The following is an 18,745-nucleotide window of genomic DNA, read 5'->3' as shown; positions in this document are numbered from 1 at the left end:
CATTGCTTTACCATGTATTTATTAGTAAAAGTGGTAACGTTAATGCAATGGTATTCAGTGCCAAAACATGTTTTTACTGTTTTAGGCTATAAAAAACATGGATAATTTTCAAAAACGAAAATCCTATACTTCAGAGAGACGTGCATATGAAGTAAGTATAGCCTAACTATAAACATATGCACTGTAAATAAATGTGTAAGCAGTGAAACAGCGCAAATGCAAACAGGGACCAGGGTAAAAATGCGTTTTGAGTTTAAAAACATTGAGTTCCCCCTCCCTTTCCTCACAGTGTTTTGGCCCACTGCCTGTGTTTCCTTTTTTATTATTTTTCCAGGGTGCGTTGCAAACTTCCCAAGAAACGCCAAATAAACAGTCGCTCCGGTCCGGATACAGAAAAAATACGTTGTTTTTTATTACTCTATTCGCCAAGTGGATTTTAATCATTCACCGCACAATTGCGCAACTCCCTCTAAAGTTTGTTTATCAAGTGTTTTGATTTTAAGGGAATAGGGCATATGAGGATAACTTCGGATTGGAATTTGCCTACACACAAGTTCTTTACAGTGAAACTTCAGGCAGTAAGTATGCTGTCAAGCAATTTTTCTTACTTTAAATGTCAGATAAAGTGATTATTTTCTTTACAGATGATAATGTTTGAGAGTATAACACCAGCTAGCTATGGGTTTAAAGTGAAGTTCAAGTTTAATCATTGTAAACAGCTTCCAAAACATTGCAATACGTGGTTTTGTAGAAGAATATTGCCTTTGTTTACATTTATACTTACAAGTAGCTACAATTCTGCTGTGTTATTTGTGCCACCCTCAAAAATTACTCTTGAGAAATAATATTTACTCCTATAAAACTTGATCAAGTAATGTTTTACAATGCTAAATCCATAGTAAAAAATAATATTGACATACATTTTTTATAGTTGCGTCTGTCACTATGATTATATGGGAATAAAATACTGTCTTGACTTCTGTTGTTTGTTTAACATACACTGATCTGCGTGTGAGCAGAGTATTTTTTACACTTAATTGTGTAAAATCTAAACATTAACAGTGTGAATAAATGTGCATCTCTCAGTATATAGTGTCCTACAGTAGATACAATGTTTGCATTCCTGTAAGATGTAAGATCCTGTACCATCTGCATTCTACATAAAAACAGCCGATTCATCATCCCTTTAACTTGCAATTTAAATGTTTTCACTTCTGCACTTCATATTGGGGCGAGGTGCTATTGTGTAGATTTTGTAGAAAGGCCTGCTGTATTAGACTTTGAAAACCCCTGATCTAGTTAAATGATTTCATAACACTGTTTATGAAAATACAATGATAGTGCAATTGGTGATCCGTAACAATGGCTAATGATTAAACATGCTTGAGATCTTTAACACTTAACCAACTTTTTCAGTTTTCTTCGGATAAATCCACCCTGAACCAGTGTCAGCTGAGACAAACCTTCTTTTGTGAAATTTGAGACACTCTGCTGGTTACATAACAGACTGAGGCCATTGGTGAAGAAAGCATCTTTGAAAGCATTAGCATTTCTGAATATCAAAGACCTAAAACTATCAGCTAAGGTAAGAATATCGCATAATATTTGCCAATTTGGAGCCATCTTTGTGTTGTGAATGATTTACTAACTCTGTAGACCTTGGTCAGTTTGGACTCACCAAACCATTTGAATGATTTGTTTTTGTGTATATCGTGATCATTCAGTACTGACAGTGTTGCTGAGGAGCATGGCTAAGCGTGTTGCTGTGATTGGAGCAGGCCATGCTGGGCTTGTCTCCATCAAATGTTGCTTGGATGAAGGTCTGGAGCCGGTGTGTTTCGAAAGCAGTGATGATATCGGTGGACTCTGGAGATTTAAGGTGTCTCATTTTCTCTCAAAATGTCTCATTTTGAAAAAAATTTATTTACTACAATGTCTCTTGTCTGTGTCCTATATGTTCATTTAGGAGACACATGAGGCAGAACGCACCAGCATTTATCGTTCTCTAGTAGTGAACACCTCTAAAGAGATGATGTGCTTCAGCGATTTCCCGATGCCGGATCATTTCCCAAACTACCTGCACAACTCCCTGCTCCTGCAGTACTTAAGACTATACGCTGAACACTTCGGCTTGCTCAAACATATTCAATTAAAAGTTTTTAGCATCATGCCATTGTAAAAAGTGCTGATCTCAAAAGCACATTCATGTTCAGAAGTCTCTTTTTCTAGTAAGGTGTTTAACATTCAATCCGTATGTGTTTCAGACTACAGTAAGCAGTGTGAGACAGAGGCCGGATTTCTCTACCTCTGGTCAGTGGGATGTGGTGACCATGAACAGAGATGGACGAGAGGAGAAACACGTGTTTGATGGTGTTCTAGTGTGTACAGGACAATACACACAACCTAACAGACCCCTCTCTGCCTTTAAAGGTGCGTCTGATACATCAAAAATATTTCACATAACCCACAACACTGCACTGTAGATGTTTGAGCACAATACAGAACAAAGTGTCATATGTGGAAATTAGAAGGTCCGATAGTGGATTTTACCATTACCAAAGTAATTGAAACATGAAAATGTGCTAAATTAAATAAATGTATGAATAAAATTATATTAATTATATTAGTACGTTTTGAAATAAATACTTCTGTGAAATAACTTAAAATATGCAGCTTAGATGGCTAAATTATGGATAAAAGTAATCAGCTTTATTGTGTGCCATTAACGTTAATGGCTTTTTAGGTAGAGCGTTGCATAGCAGCATAAATAATCATGGGTTCGAACCCAGGAAACACACATGCTGATAACAAACCTGTAACTTGTAATCTGCACTGTCAGTCGCTTTGGATAAAAGTGTATGTTAAATGCATGGCAGAAGCTTTTTTCAAAGTGACATACAATGCATTTTATCAGTATGTGTGGTCAATGGGGATCAAGACCATAACCTTTTGTGCTGATATTGCAACACTCTACCTGTTGAGCTACAGGAACAGTCGTTTTCAATACACACTTATATTAACTCCTGTCTGTATCTATATCAAAGTTAATATCTCTTAACAATTCCGCGCCAGGAGATTGCGACTTTGTACCATATGACAACATTGCCACAGGGTTAACATGTATTAAGGTCATTATGTAATCTTTTTCAAATCACAATGTTGCAATGTTGTAAAGCAGTTTTACAAAGTACTTTTAGAACATTGTAGAGAGATTATAGAAATATGCAGAATAGGAGTTATTAAATATTAATAAATATATTACATTATTGCATATATTTCATAATATTTACATTAACCGTAACTAACTGTAAAAATGTCGGTAGGACTATAATGGAAGTTTTAAATTCATATACATCATGTTGTGAATGCTAAGACATGTCAAGTATCAGAAAAAATAGTTTATATATTTAATAAATTGTTTTGTTTCCTACAGGTGTTGATACATTCCCAGGAATAATTCTCCACAGCTGGGATTATAGGGATCCTGATCTTTACCATGGAAAGAGAGTTGTGATTGTTGGGATTGGAAATTCAGGTGTAGACATTGCTGTGGAGCTCAGCAGAGTTTGTGAGAAGGCAAGCAGGTTTTAAATTCAATATCAAACATGCCTGAATACAGTGTCCTTTTACTTTTCAAACTTCTTTTGTATCCTATTGTGGTCTTTGTCTGCTTTATTTTTTATTCCTTCCTTTAGGTGTTTCTGAGTACCCGTACAGGGGCGTGGGTCATAGGTCGCATGTCAAATAAAGGGCACCCTATGGATTTGGTGCTGGTTAAGCGAAACGTGGATCTGATGTTTCACCTTCTGCCTCAAAGTTTGCTGAACTGGATTGGAGAGAGAATGCTCAATCAGAAACATGACCACAAGTTTTATGGACTACAGCCGAAACACAGGTGAAGGACAACTGCTCAGTTAAAGAGCAAAATGTCATCATCTCTTAGGACTCATTTCTGTCTGGACAATTTTTTTTAAGGTTTACACTGTAATAGATCTAATAAGTCATGACATCAAAACAGTTTACATTAAATTCAGTAATAGCCTACATACAGATTACTCAAATACGGACCTTAAATTTGTTAATTAATTGCTTTTACCAAAACACAAGTTATTCAAATTGTGTTACTTCCAGTGACTTAGTCTTACATTTTTTAGACCAAACAAATCTTAAACAGCTTTTTTAGTTTTATTCTATATAATAAAAACCATTTCTGGCCTTGAAGCTTACCTTCATTTCACAACTGCAGAGTTCTTGACCAGCGTCCCATTATCAACGATGACCTCCCAGGTCGCATTTTGATGGGAGCCCTGGTGATGAAACCAAATCTGCAAAAAATTCAAGACTCAACAGTCGTATTCGATGATGGGACGGCTGAAGAGAAGATCGATGCTGTGATCTTGTGTACAGGATATAATTACGCATTCCCCTTCCTCCCCACCTCCTTAAACTCTGGTCCTGATGGAGAACTGACACTCTACAAAAGAATCTTTCCCCCATCTCTAGAGCGTCCGACATTGGCCATCATGGGTCTTTTCCAGCCCAAAGGGCCGGTCATGCCTGCAGTAGAACTGCAGGCACGCTGGGCCACCCGAGTCATCGCAGGTAAATTGTAGTTATGCACATTTGGCTGTTTCATTTAAGGATGCATAGAAGATGGAAGCTGATTAAAATAAAAAAGATTAAATAATGAGTTTTATTTTCTTTTGCCCCAAGGGTTAAACCATCTTCCTTCAAACCGAAAAATGCATGAAATTATTGAAAAGGAACGCAGAGAACATTTAAAATGGTACTTTATTGATACTTTCATAAATATTTTGCTCTAAATAATAATTGATTTAACTTTCACTGTGCTTTGATCATTTCTCTTGACTCTCTTATAGTTACGCTTCTCCCAAGGAGGCTGTCCTTCAAGTGAATTATATTCCTTATCTAGATTCCATGGCAAAGGAAGTGGGTGTCCGACCAAACATTGTTTGGTTACTTCTCAGTGACCCTGCTTTGGGTTTGAGGGTTCTTTTTGGTCCCTCTTTGCCCTACCAGTATCGTCTACGTGGACCAGGACATTGGAGTGGTGCTCGTCAGGCTATCCTTACAGTATGGGAGCGTGTGGCCAAACCCATGAAGACACGCCCCATTCCAGACCCAAAATCCAGCAGTTTGTTATATTGGTTGGGCGTTGCAGGAGGTGCTGCAGTAATTGTGATCATTATGGTAAAACAAAAGAAGATTCCACATTTTCTGAGAATCAGTTATATTGAGACAGCCTTATTTGGACAAAAGTAAGAGTTTAGGGTAACACTTTACAATAAAGTTGTATTAGTAAACATGAACAAAGATTAATAAACGCTGTAGAAGTATTGTTCATTGTTAGTTTGTGTTAGCTAATGCATTAACTAATTGTTAAGAAATACTACTTTATTGTAAAGTGTTATCAAGTTCAGGTTTAATTAATGTACTTTTGAACCATAGATCTGTCTTTGTATTAGCACATGTACTTTAGTATGGCTGCCGTCGCATCATCCAGGTTGATGCTGCACATTGGTGGTGGTAAAGAAGATTTTCCAATTCATATGTAAAGCGCTTTGAGTCCTGCAGAAAGCACTATATAAATGTAACAAATTATAATTATTAGTAGTATTATTAGAAAAACTGATTAAAATCATCCTGGTAAACATTTGACGACATTTGTTCTGCCCAATACAAAAAAAGGTATTATGAAGATTTTTTTATCCTTCTGGTAAATGGTTACCACACAATTAGAGTTGTAAAAAATGTTCTTGATCTTCCGAGCTTTATAACGGTATAGTAACCAGGGTAGAACTTCTGACTTTGAAGCCCAAAAAAGTGCATCCATCCTTTAAAGACGTAATCCACGCGGCTCGATGGGATTAATAAAGGCCTCTTGAGGGTAATCTTTGTGATTTTGTAAGAAAGATATCCATATTTAAAACGATACGAAAGTATAATTAGCGGCCAATGTGCATTATGCATAGTGTAAAATCCGGTTACAATAGACTTTCACGAGAACCATGCATTGTTAGTTGTTTTAGCTACAGATAGGGATTACTCAATATTCTATTGTCTTAAATCAAAATCCTCCACCATTTTTTGTGACAGCCATTGCTTTGGTCACTCCTATATGTCTACTCCTTTATTACTATGTCACTACACATCGTACGCTGAAACTCTGGTGAATGCGCATTGCCCACTTACGTTATTATGCCTTCATTATATGCTGGAGTATGTCTTTAAAGGGATAGTTCACACAAAAATGTCAATTCTGTCATCATTTACTCACCCTCAAGTTATTTCAAACCTGTACAAATTTCTTTGTTCTGCTGAACACGAAGATATTTTGAAGAAATCTGGGGCATCATTCGTAGATAGTATATTATTATATAGAGTATTATTTTTCCTACTATGTATTTCAATGGTGCCCCAAATCGGCTTTGTTACAAACATTCTTTAAGATATCTTTGTGTTCAGCAGAACAAATTTACCATTTATATGTATCTGTTTAAGTAATTATCATTTGTCATCCTTTCAACTACCGACAACATTTCTGTCAAATTCCTAATAAAATAATCTTTTTATTTGCAGAAAACTGAACCAGACAAACTAACAAAAATATTTTTTTCTTTTCTTGAATACTGCAAAGAAAACAAGTTTATATTAATTTAAAGAAACACTAAAGACTTATTGCTCTTTGCTCCCCCTACAGGTTAGAAGCGTAATTGTTCATTACCACTGTTGTAAATACTGCAGCATAGCTGGCTCTGATTGGATTGTAGGTCTGCCGTAAAGCAAGTTTTTGTAGTTTTCACTCGAACTACAGGACCGCTACCCGACGGTTGGAAACTTCTTTAGTGCGGTTTTGGCCGATAGAGGGCTGCAAAGCGAATGTGAAAGTGCCATTCACTGTTTTGTGTGGATGAACCACTGAAACTTTTTTGAAAACGTTATTTTAAGGTAAAAAAAAAACTCTTTGGTGTTGCTTTAACCAACACAATACTAATGTTTTTGTATGTATTTTAAGAATCGTTAAAAATTTGTTTTTGATGCATTAACTCTTTTAATCACGTTTCCTGTGTCTTGGACATTGCAATTGGGTGACACTATTGTCACTCCTGAAGTTTGCTTTCGTTGAAATTCAACAAACACTAGACTGAAATGCTCACAATAAATTGAATGATGATTAAGGCAAAGCTGGAGTGGACTCTTATTTTTTTCTGCGGCTCTATTATTCATTTGATAGGCTACAATGCAAGCTGCAATAAGTCGTGTGCATTAGTGTCCTTTCAGAAGTACAAATTACTACTGTAAAATAAAAACACGTTTTGCACAATGTGTTATACTGTTCAGTTTTTACTCCTAAATTCGTTGCTATGTAACTTCCAGTTGTTTAGCAACAGACAACCAATAATAAACTGCCTATTCGTGTGCATTGTCTATTCGTTTAAACTTTCCCCAGTGTGTAAACAGATGACAAACGCGTCACGTGTAAATAAAGGAGCGTGTCTACCTGCCTCGAACTCAGTATGTATGGTTGATGTGGGGGAAAAGATGTAGTGTGATGTCAAACATTTGATCCTGACTAACGTTAACGTTACCCAGTTTAAAACACGAACCTAGATGACAGGTTTACCTTTTCAAAGTTTATAATGGGTTAACAGTTTGAACTGTGTAGCAGCTCAAGTACAATCAGGACTTTGTAGCGATGTGATACAAAACCAAATATTTGTCTGTCACTTGCCATTGACCGATGGCCAAGTTTATCTCCGCCCCTTTTATATCAGGGGTGTGGTGTACTGTAGCCTACTGTGTGTATCGTTCGGCGATATTTGACATCTACAGTGCTAATAGGTAAGATACAATTTAAGAAATGTTATATGTATGTGATTTTCCTCGATATGGATGATATACGTTTTAAAACAGGCGTGTTTACGTTATATAACTTGAATGTTGCTAACTTGAAAAATATGTGTTCGAGTTTTACGAATCCCGCTGTAAAAGTCCATGTTGTACAGAAGCTGTAACGTTAGTGGATATATTCACATCCGGATATACCGCTATTGTTAGATAACATCTTGAAATTTAACAAATACGTGAATAATTTGAAATAGGATAACATGCGTTGCGCAACTGGACACGTACGCGTTTGGATGCAAATTACTACATAAAAACAACAAGGGATTGCGTATGTTACTTTTGCAGACGTAACTTGTGACCATATACAGCAACTACATGATGTGACCCAGTCTCTGAAAACGTGTTATTTAGTGTTTTCTACGTAAAATCATCCTACATAAGCATTCTGTGAAAATAACCTTGATATCTTTATAGACTGAGTATAGATTGAAAGTAAAATTATTAATTGAATTCATCTTTGAATCAATCATTAAAGAATAGGATTGAAAAGCTCCTATTCTCATAATTAGATTATGAAACCTGGAGACGGGTCACACATTATTACAGTACTTAAATTACACCAGCTTTTACTATATGCACCTTAACCTATACTCTTAATGTTATGAAATATGCACTGCTTTACTGTAGTAGGCTATATAACTAATGATAATTGGTAGGTCTGCAATATAGCCTACTGAAGAAAAATGTGATATGGTAAATAATGTGATACTTAAAATTGGGATATGATAATGTTTAAGTTTGTAAAAGTTTGATTATACATAACTTACATAGGCCTACTATAACTATAAGGTATTTTGTGCAGTATTCAGGATAAAGCTAGTTATTGTGATCCCTGTTTGAACACTGTGTAAACTATGTAAACTATAATTTATGCTATCTAACAACTTTATTTTTTGGCGTAAACATACATTTTCTGTAAAGTTACTTTGACACAACACGCATTGAGAAAAGAGCAATACAAATAAATCTGAATTGAATTGAGCACCAGAAGACACTATAGTAGTCATATTTGACCATGAAGTCATAGCAGCAGTATAGTTTAATCTATAGATATATATTAAAAAAATACTAACTTCTCTACATGGTCTTGCTCCACGGGCTGCACAATTAATCGATAAACTAATTGGGATTACAATTACAGGCAAATCAATTACATAATCGCCAAATACATAATGTGTATACATAATACATAACCTGTAAAACACTTTTTTCTCAACTTCTGTTGTGTTAATGTGCCAAATAAATAAACTAAACGTATGTCTGATTCAGTCTGAAGGTTGTGAATAAGCATGGCTAAGCGTGTTGCTGTCATTGGAGGAGGAACCTCAGGGCTGACCTGCATTAAATGTTGCCTGGATGAAGGTCTGGAGCCGGTGTGTTTTGAGAGCAGTGATGATATTGGAGGACTTTGGAAGTTTAAGGTAAGAAAGTTGTATGTCTGTAAACTGCATGTCTTACTGAAAACCAAAAACTATTGACATAATTATTCACAATAAATGATTCATTATTTCACTGAATTTTATATAAACATGGGGAGGGGGCCAAACACTGAACCTTGTGGAATGCCAGATTTAAAACAAATCTTCATCACTTATACATTATATAAGATTCTGCTCAACTAATCATGTTTACTTCCTGTTTAAGGATGATACAGATCCAGACCAGGCCAGCATTTACCAATCTTTAATTATCAACACTGCGAAGGAGATGATGTGCTACAGTGATTATCCCATCCCTGCCCACTTTCCAAATTTCATGCACAATTCTCTTATCATGGATTACTTCCGTATGTATGCTGAGCACTTTCAGCTTACACGGCACATCCGTTTCCAGGTCAGGTTTGTTGTTATAAGAGCACTGTAAGAATGTTGATTTACATTTTGCAGGATTTTACATAAATTTTTTGTGTTGTTTAGACAAAAGTCCTTCATGTCACACCAAGGCCAGACTTTCCTCACTCTGGACAGTGGGATGTAGAGACAGAGTCGAAGGATGGAAAGAGGGAGAAGGAGGTTTTCGATGCTGTGATGGTCTGCACAGGTCACCACTGTCACCCACACCTCCCTCTAAAGGACTTCCCAGGTACAGTACTGAGTAATTACAAAGCAAACTTTACTTTGTAGTCTTTTCTGAGCAAAGTGCAACAAAATCCCAATAAAGGACAAACTGGGTCACTCAGCAAACATATACTGCCACTGTTTAAGTGTACAAGTGTCATGCATTTATTTAGTGCAATATATTTTTATCAGTATGCCAGTATGTGTGTTTTCTGAAAATGGAATCCATGACCTTTGCGCTGTTAACGTAACACAGCAGAAAGTCATGTAATACTAAACTGAAATATTTTTTACAACTCTTGCTTGCAAATAGGGCTGTCATGATTAATAATAGTGTCTACTTTTATAAATTCTGTCATTAGGAATAGACACATTTAAGGGAAAGTATTTTCACAGCCGTGACTACAAAACCCCTGAAGAATGGCGAGGGAAGAGGGTCGTTGTGATTGGCATTGGGAACTCTGGTGGAGATATTGCTGTTGAGCTCAGCAGAATGGCCAAACAGGTAATGCTACTTTATTTATGGTTTCAGAAGCAACAACATAAACAAAGACTTTTGTGGACTAAACGCAACTTCTGGTAGACTTCCACATTTTACTGTGGTTTATTTCTGATAACAATTGAAATAAATTCATTTATCATATCTAACACGTATCAACTATTACACTTAACTAATGTTACTGTGTAAAATTAATGTATACAATGTTAGCGTACAGATCCTTGAATTCTTGCCTGACTACCAAATCTCTCTTCACAATTGTGATCTATAGCAAACCCAAACAGATATTTGTTTATATATATATATATATATATATATATATATATATATATATATATATATATATATATATATATATATATATACAATATACAATGTGCATATTTAGTGTGTTATACTTTTATATAATGGGATTATGTCAAACCTGTTTGTGAGTTAGGCCTAAAAACCTGACACTGTGTTTGAGATCACTGATGCTTGCATGTTTCCAAACATTTCTTTAATGCAAAACAATACAACCGTTGACAAAAATACTTAATATTATATTCCCTTACTTTGATTCTAGGTTTATCTAAGCACCCGAAAGGGTTCCTGGATACTAAATCGTGTTGGAGCTGATGGTGTTCCTGGAGATATGGTTTTTAATAGGAGAGCAACTGGGTGGCTTCAAAAATGGTTCCCCATTAACTTTCTCAGTAGTATAGGAGAGAAAAAACTTAATGAAAGATTCGATCACAAGCTGTATGGACTGCAGCCTGCCCACAGGTACTGCACACACTTTGGTCACAAGTTTATATACGCAATGGAGAATGCAAAGCATTTTTTAGTACTGCCATAAAGAAGATGCCCTGAACATATAACCCAGATAATAACCCAGTTCAAAGGTGTACATAAGCTTGACGCTTGTGCTTTTTTACTGTACTTGGAGAATCAACGAGTTTTTATGATTCCCTTGTGATAGTTCCTGCAGACTTCCATTCAGCCGACAACACCAAAATAATAGATCCAACTATGGCCATGACCAAATTGTATCACAGATCCAACTTTAGATCTAGCTCACTCATCATGTCAGGAAAAAATGACTCAAAATGTTAACTCTGTTGTGAGTTAAGCCAAAATGCAAATACAGAAATGGATGAGAAAACAGCAGGCAGGAAACTAAGAAATGTAATAATAATAATAAAGATGGTTTATTAAAGGAATAGTCAATTTTCTTAAAAGAAAAATCCAGATAATTTACTCACCACCATGTCATCCAAAATGTTGATGTCTTTCTTTGTTCAGTCCAGAAGAAATTATGTTTTTTGAGGAAAACATTGCAGGATTTTTCTCATTTTAATGGACACCAACACTTAACACTTAACTCAACACGTAACAGTTTTTTTCAACGGAGTATCAAAGGACTCTAAACGATCCCAAACAAGGCATAAGGGTCTTATCTAGCGAAACGATTGTCATTTTTGACAAGAAAAGTAAAAAATATGCACTTTATCAATATCTGAATGAGAAATTAACTGACATAGCATCTGAAATCTCAGTAACTTGTAGGAATCACGTGGGCTACTGTAAGAATGTAATGTACTATTATATCTTGTTGTACTATCGTAAATATAAAAATTTAGGTGGACAATTAAAATCATTCAAAATAGTTGCATTTTATAAACTAACGTTACTGATCTTAAGTGTATTTGTAGAATGGACTTCACAAATCTAACTTTTTATTTATTTTTTATTTTTTTGGGGGGGCCATTTTTGCCTTTATTGATACACAGTAGTTTTGAGAGACGACAGGAAAGTAGAGGGTGGAGAGATGGGTATGGGATCGGCAAAGGACCTCGAGCCGGGATTCGAACTCGGGTCGCCGGAAGTGCGTTTGCACATATGTCGGAGCGCTGCCCACTACACCATCGGCTCCGACCACAAATCTAACTTAAGGCGAACGAGCACAAAGTTAGCTTACCTGAAACTGGCCACCTTTTCAACACCTGGCGTGGTTTAAAGTTACCTGAACCATAACTTGGGATAAGGGTGTTCCTCAGTCGGCTTCCCGTCCATTAAAATTGGTAAGAAACAAACATAAAGGCACTTGAGTGAGCTTTTTAAGTTTAACGCGTCGCCTTCAGCCACTGCCTCAGCTGCTCATAATCTATGCTGCCGGAAGTACGTTGACAAAATGAGCGCAATAGCGCTGCCCTCGTTGTCGTAAAATATAAGGTGAATATGATGTTGAGATCTATCTTTTCACACTTCACACAGTACATTAGGAGCCAAGTGTATGTACACCTTTGAACAGAATATACTGTCTTGTAGTATTGATCACAATTAAAACAGAGTAAAAGGTTTATCGGTACCTCCCTCACCGCTGTTTGGATTGCATTGTAAGTGTTTTTTTTATTTCCAAGACTTTTCAGCCAACATCCCATGGTGAATGATGATTTACCAAACCGTATTCTCTCTGGTACCGTGTTGGTCAAGCCGAACGTGCGAGAGTTTCGTGGCTCAAGTGTGGTGTTTGAAGATGGCACTGTCGAGGATGACATCGATCTGGTGGTGTTTTGCACGGGCTACACGTTCTCATTCCCCTTCCTGTCTTCACACATAATACCTGTTAAAAATAACAAGGTCTCCCTGTACAAATTTGTGTATCCACCGAACCTTGAGCGCTCAACTTTAGCTGTGATTGGTCTGATCCAGCCTCTGGGAGCCATAATGCCAATCTCTGAGATGCAAGCGCGATGGGCCACACGTGTTTTTAAAGGTATAAAACCCTGCTACACAGAGAAGTGGACGTGTTTTATAAACTATATCATCATTTCATAAATGTTTCAAGAGTATTGCTCGATTTAGAAAGACAGAAAACTGTGGCATATTGAAGTCCACCTAATGTCAGTGTTTCTTGTATTGGTACAACAACTAGAGTCTAGTTTTCCCACCCCTGCCTGGACTTTAAAAGAGTTTAACCGTTTTTGTTCCTGTGCCCTTAAAACTTAAATGTAAATTCCCTGTGTTGACTAATACAATCCCTATGCATCTCGTGGTGTCTTGTATTCGGGCATCGTTTTGCACTGTGGTTGAAGCCCTGGCACCTATGCTTCATAGTATGTGTTATGTTTTCTGTTTGAGCGAATTTGTTTGTTGTAAGTGCTCACTTGCCACGTGCTGTCTAGTACCACGTGATGTCTGGTCTTGTGTTTGGTGTCTGCACATGGTCATTGTTTGTTTCTTTGTGCCATATGTTTTTCTGTCAGTCTTGTTCCTTGACACCTCTTGATTCCTTGTTAACCTCCTTTTTAATAAGTTGATTTGCCCCACCTGCCTGCCCTTGTTACCCTCGTCATTCCCTTCCCTATTTAAAGGGATAGTTCACCCAAAATATGAACATTTTGTCATCATTTAGGCCTAATCCACACGGACACAGGTATTTTTATAACTGTGACATTTTTTATGCGGCCGTTCATCGCAGTATCAGGGGACTGAAACCAAACATTTTTGAAAATCCCTGCCAGGGTGAGGATTTTAAGAAACGCCGGTTGCAGTGTTGTCGTGTAGAGCAGTGGTTTTCAAACTGGGGGCCGCGAGATGGTGCTAGGGGGGCCCCAGTTTTATGAAATACATTAATTTATCATGAATTCTGTATAATTAAACCTAAATAAATAAGGCTACTAACCAAAAGCCCTACTTTTTTGTATAATTTAATGTTTTTTTTATTAAAATGTTGAGTTTTAGAACAGTTTTTTGTCACAAATTTTCTTTGGGGGGCCGCGAAGGAATGCACTGTACACAAGGGGGGAAGCACGCTGAAAAAGTTTGGGAACCACTGGTGTAGAGGGTAAAACCGGGGGTTTTGCCTTGCAACGTCACTTTTGTTGGGCTTCTAATTGGTCAAGTTGGCTTAACAATTTGGGTTATATCGCCGCCTGCTGGTGTGGCATGCTTTTGACAGCGCTTGATAGCGTGTTTTGCTTTTTCATGTGGACAGACATTTCTTTTAAACCGAGCATGTGTGGACGGGAAAAACTTCGGTTGTAGAAATGCCCGTGTCCGTGTGGACTGGGCCTTAGTCTCCCTTATGTTGTTCTAAACCTGTATGACTTTCTTTATTGTGTTGAACTAGGGATGCATAACGATTAATCGCGATTAATCTATAGCAGAATAAAAGTTTTTGTTTACATCATTCATGTGTTTAATAAATTTGTATATAATAAAATAGATAAAAGCACACACATGCATGTATATATTTAAGAAATGTTTACATGCATACACATTTTTATATTATGTATAATTTATATTATATAATAATAATAAAAACCTAATTAATAAATATACTTTTTTCTTAAAATTATACATGCATGTGTGCATTTTTATATATATACATAATTATTATACACAGTTCACAAACATATATGATGCAAACAAAAACTTTTATTCTGCTATAGATTAATCGCGATTAATCGTTATGCATTCCTATGTTGAACACAAAATATATTTTGGCTTACATTGTACTTGTTTTTCCTACTATGGATGTCAGTGGGTACCTTTAGTATAAGGGGAGTAAATAATGACAGAAATGTAATTTTTGGGTGAACTATCCCTTTAACAACTTTAGGTGTAGAACCCTGGAGCCTCATTCACTTTTCCCTGCATTAATATAATATACATTAATATAGTCCCCTTAAAGGCAGGGTGCATGATGTTTGAAAAACGCTTTGGAAAAGGGAGTCGGGACGAGTACCAAAACACACTTATAGCCAATCAGCAGTAAGGTGCGTGTCTACTAACCGACATTGTTGCCTGGGTTGCATATGTGTGGGGCGGGTCTATCAAAAAAAGATTCTATTGGGGTAGGGGCGTGATTGTTTAGGTGATTTCAGATATTAAATGAAAATGAAAACGTGTGAGCGAATTCGGACACTGCGCTGGACGTGCTGCTGGTGTTTTGTTTCAAGACACAAAGAGTTTAGTGCATCATGGGACTGAATGAGTATATGTATGTATGTATAAATATATACATAATACAAACTGTGATTTGTTCATTTAGGACTCTGCAAGCTGCCATCAATGAATGGAATGTTGAAGGACATTAAAGCAAAGGAGGAGGCAATGGCCCGAAGGTACTACACAGTTTACACCTCAAATGAGCAGATAATTCTTAAACATTGAGAAACATTACATTATAATCTACAGTATATTACATTTGAATGCTTAATTAATCATAATCTCATGCAGGTATGTGGCCGCACAGAGGCATACCATCCAGGTGGACTACATCCCGTACATGGATGAACTTGCTAAACAAGTGGGTGTTAATCCTCCCATCCTGAAGTTGCTCCTGACAGACCCTAGATTGGGTTTTAAAGTGCTGTTTGGGCCCTGCACCCCATACCAGTTTCGGCTGTGTGGACCAGGCCAATGGAAAGGTGCACGCCAGGCCATCCTGACGCAGTGGGATCGAGTCACTCAGCCCCTGAAAACACGCAATGTGCCAGATCAGGAGTCACAGCACTCATCTGTCTCGCTCATGTTTTCATTGTCTGTTGCAGCTCTGCTCTCTGCTCTTTATTACAGCAGGGAAAGTCTGTACACGCTCAGATCAGACCCTTCTGTGATTCTCAACAAGATTTGGGCTTATTTACCATCACCAGCATAGGGATGATGAAACATGACATACTGTATCATATAATATCTGACAGCAAACCAGGTGATCTTTGATTATGGTCAATTTTAGCTGTGGGATAGATGAAGTGCCTTATTGTTCCTGAATTTGCTGTCAGCATTGATACAGTAAAGTCTACTGATCTAAGGACATTTAAAAAAAAAACATTTCATATGATTGCCAAAAAATCATGCAATAATGATCTTTTTAAATTGTACAGACATTGTTTTAATTCACCAGTGTAGATTTGTATATTTTAAAATAGCATGCAATTAAAATCCAGACTGTACTTTGTTTCAGTGGAAGTCCAGCAAAATCTCATAATCTCTAAAAATGATTTCTGCAGATGTGTTAGAGCGTGTGAGCCTGTGATGGTATGCTTTGTATAAGGGGCATAGCCAAAAAAATAGAGACGCAATTTCTATACATTTTACAGAATTTGTAAATCACAAACATACACAAAGTATTTAAGTTAAACAATTTATTTCCAATGCTATACAAAAGGAAAAGGTATACTGATAATTTCTAAATAAAACTCCTGGTTCACCTTTTATGAAAGGTAAATATAAACACTTATTTTACTGACCTGATCACCCGATTAGCGCTGAACATAGCTTGAGTCTAAATTTTCTGCTTTAGGCTCTAGATCGCTTTTCTTTTGTTTTTATTGCATATGAACATATACCTATAAAAACAAGAGCACAATGCATTATGCTCTTAAATTCCAGTCAGTATGCACATGTAAATGATTTACATAATCCAAACCAAAAACAATAACATAAAGATAGAGAAAAAGAAGCACCTACCTATATGTGGTGCAGTTTATTTGTCTATTTTCAATTTGCAGAAAATATTAGAAGCCCTGGACATTTTTTATTTTGACATTTACTCAAAACATTACAGTATTCGTTGATAAAATAGAAAAAATGGCTTAACACCAGACGACTTAATTTTATGTATATGAAACTTTCCCATTAAGACTAGTAATTAAATAACATATGCTTTGTCATTTTCTATCCCACAATCGTTCACATAAATCATTATATCCGAAATATATAATATATAAGTATATTTTATAACCCAAAATATCTTTGTATAAATGCAATGAAAAAATAAATGAAAAAACTGTCATTCACTATTCACATGAATAGTCAATATTTAATTTAAACCTCTCTAATACATGTTTTACTTGATTAATAAGCTGGGGGATATGTAAATCATGTATTACAATCCTGATATAATTATTTGAAATGTTTTCTTTTAAGTTATTAAAATACTATTTCTAATGAACAGTGTGTTCGTTATATATTCAAAGTTCAGGTACAGCCTCCATTGCAATTGCATATTCACTGAGTCTGATTAGAATGTTACATTTGTCAATTCAATTTTTTCAATTCAATTTTATTTATATAGCGCTTTTCACAATTGGTAATTGTTTCAAAGCAGCTTTGTATTAATAGAAGCAGGAGAAAACACAGAAAAATCAACAGACAACATAAGTAGCAAAATACAGCGGCTATGAATAAACTTTACAAGCGAGCGTATTAATAATGTAACGTATAGAAGAGGGTGCTAACTTAAACCAATGTCAGCTGACTCCTCATGGTTGAAAAATCCCCTAGGAAAATAAACTCCCGACTTTTTAAGCCTAGGAGGGAAAAAAGTCCTAGGAGGATAAAAACCCCTTGGGAGATATATATATATATGTCGACTGCATATATATATTTATATTGGATGTAAAAGGATAAGGAGATTAAAGGAATAGTCTACTCATTTTTAATATTAAACTATGTTATTACCTTAACTAAGAATTGTTGATACATCCCTCTATCATCTGTGTGCGTGCACGTAAGCGCTGGAGTGCGTTGAGACACTGCAATAGCATTTAGCTTAGCCCCATTCATTCAATGGTACCAATCAGAGATAAAGTTAAAAGTGACCAAACACATCAACGTTTTTCCTATTTGGGACGAGTGGTTGTGCGAGCAAGTTTGGTGGTACAAAATAAAACGTAGCGCTTTTCTAAGCGGATTTAAAAGAAGAACTATGTTTTATGGCGTGGTGGCACTTTTGGGAGTACTTCGACTCGCCTGAAAAGTCCGCTCCCCTTCTCCCTCTAATAATGGGAGAGGGAGGGTGTTACTGCGCCGAGTCGAGGTGCTCCCAAGGGTGCTGTTGCGCCATGGAGTGTGGTTCCTCTTTTGGGTCCGCTTGGAGGGGCGCTGCGTTTTGTTTTGTGCCACCAAACTTGCTCGTATAACTACTCGTCTTAAATTTTTACATTTTATTACTGCTCTAGACTAATAGCGACACACAGATCAGCTCTAACATCACAGAACCCTGTTATAATAAATTATCCACCTGACACCCAGGCAAGCAAACTTCTGTTTTTTTCTCATTTATATATCCGCACCTGAACCCTCCCAATATAGTCTCTTTACCTTTACTGTGACAGACATAGACGATATGTTAAATGAATATGTTTTTAAATAAACATGTAAAGTTATTGGCCCTCATTTATCATTCTTGCGTAGAAACGGGCGTATATGTTGGCGTAAGATTATGCTTACACTCCTCTCACCGCCTGATTTATGAAACTGTGCGTAC

The 18,745-nt window shown here is 36.5% G+C and overlaps 2 protein-coding genes across 3 annotated transcripts; both read left to right on the top strand.

The window, feature by feature from the left end:
- Nucleotides 1-331: 331 nt before the first annotated feature.
- Nucleotides 332-7,205, top strand: LOC129429307 (flavin-containing monooxygenase 5). Its single transcript, XM_073855870.1, has 10 exons — nucleotides 332-578; nucleotides 1,417-1,585; nucleotides 1,725-1,879; nucleotides 1,967-2,155; nucleotides 2,265-2,430; nucleotides 3,434-3,576; nucleotides 3,696-3,895; nucleotides 4,247-4,602; nucleotides 4,714-4,786; nucleotides 4,881-7,205. The coding sequence occupies exons 3-10, from the start codon at nucleotides 1,748-1,750 to the stop codon at nucleotides 5,281-5,283; spliced, it is 1,662 nt and encodes a 553-aa protein (XP_073711971.1). The 5' UTR covers nucleotides 332-578; nucleotides 1,417-1,585; nucleotides 1,725-1,747; the 3' UTR covers nucleotides 5,284-7,205.
- A 513-nt stretch (nucleotides 7,206-7,718) lies between these two features.
- LOC129429304 (flavin-containing monooxygenase 5) lies at nucleotides 7,719-17,428 on the top strand. 2 transcript variants are annotated; one of them, XM_055185872.2, is made up of 9 exons: nucleotides 7,719-7,863; nucleotides 9,199-9,350; nucleotides 9,574-9,762; nucleotides 9,846-10,011; nucleotides 10,349-10,491; nucleotides 11,051-11,250; nucleotides 12,888-13,243; nucleotides 15,524-15,596; nucleotides 15,712-17,428. In XM_055185872.2, exons 2-9 carry the CDS (start codon nucleotides 9,219-9,221, stop codon nucleotides 16,130-16,132), a joined length of 1,680 nt encoding a protein of 559 aa, XP_055041847.2. In that variant the 5' UTR covers nucleotides 7,719-7,863; nucleotides 9,199-9,218; the 3' UTR covers nucleotides 16,133-17,428. The 2 variants fall into 2 exon arrangements, with proteins under 2 accessions (XP_055041847.2, XP_055041848.2); XM_055185873.2 differs by having other exon boundaries at nucleotides 7,754-7,863; nucleotides 9,206-9,350.
- Nucleotides 17,429-18,745: the final 1,317 nt, after the last annotated feature.

The sequence above is a fragment of the Misgurnus anguillicaudatus genome, chromosome 18 (genome assembly GCF_027580225.2).
Source record: "Misgurnus anguillicaudatus chromosome 18, ASM2758022v2, whole genome shotgun sequence".
Lineage (NCBI taxonomy): Eukaryota > Metazoa > Chordata > Actinopteri > Cypriniformes > Cobitidae > Misgurnus > Misgurnus anguillicaudatus.
This window is presented reverse-complemented; position numbering and strand designations above follow the sequence as displayed.

Coding starts and splice junctions, on each gene's coding strand:
- LOC129429307 (XM_073855870.1), top strand. CDS start 1,748: ATGGCTAAGCGTGTTGCTGTGATTGGAGCAGGCCATGCTGGGCTTGTC. Junction 3,577..3,695: donor TCAGCAGAGTTTGTGAGAAG/GCAAGCAGGTTT, acceptor TCCTTCCTTTAG/GTGTTTCTGAGTACCCGTAC. Junction 3,896..4,246: donor GGACTACAGCCGAAACACAG/GTGAAGGACAAC, acceptor TCACAACTGCAG/AGTTCTTGACCAGCGTCCCA.
- LOC129429304 (XM_055185872.2), top strand. CDS start 9,219: ATGGCTAAGCGTGTTGCTGTCATTGGAGGAGGAACCTCAGGGCTGACC. Junction 13,244..15,523: donor GGCCACACGTGTTTTTAAAG/GTATAAAACCCT, acceptor TTGTTCATTTAG/GACTCTGCAAGCTGCCATCA. Junction 15,597..15,711: donor GAGGAGGCAATGGCCCGAAG/GTACTACACAGT, acceptor AATCTCATGCAG/GTATGTGGCCGCACAGAGGC.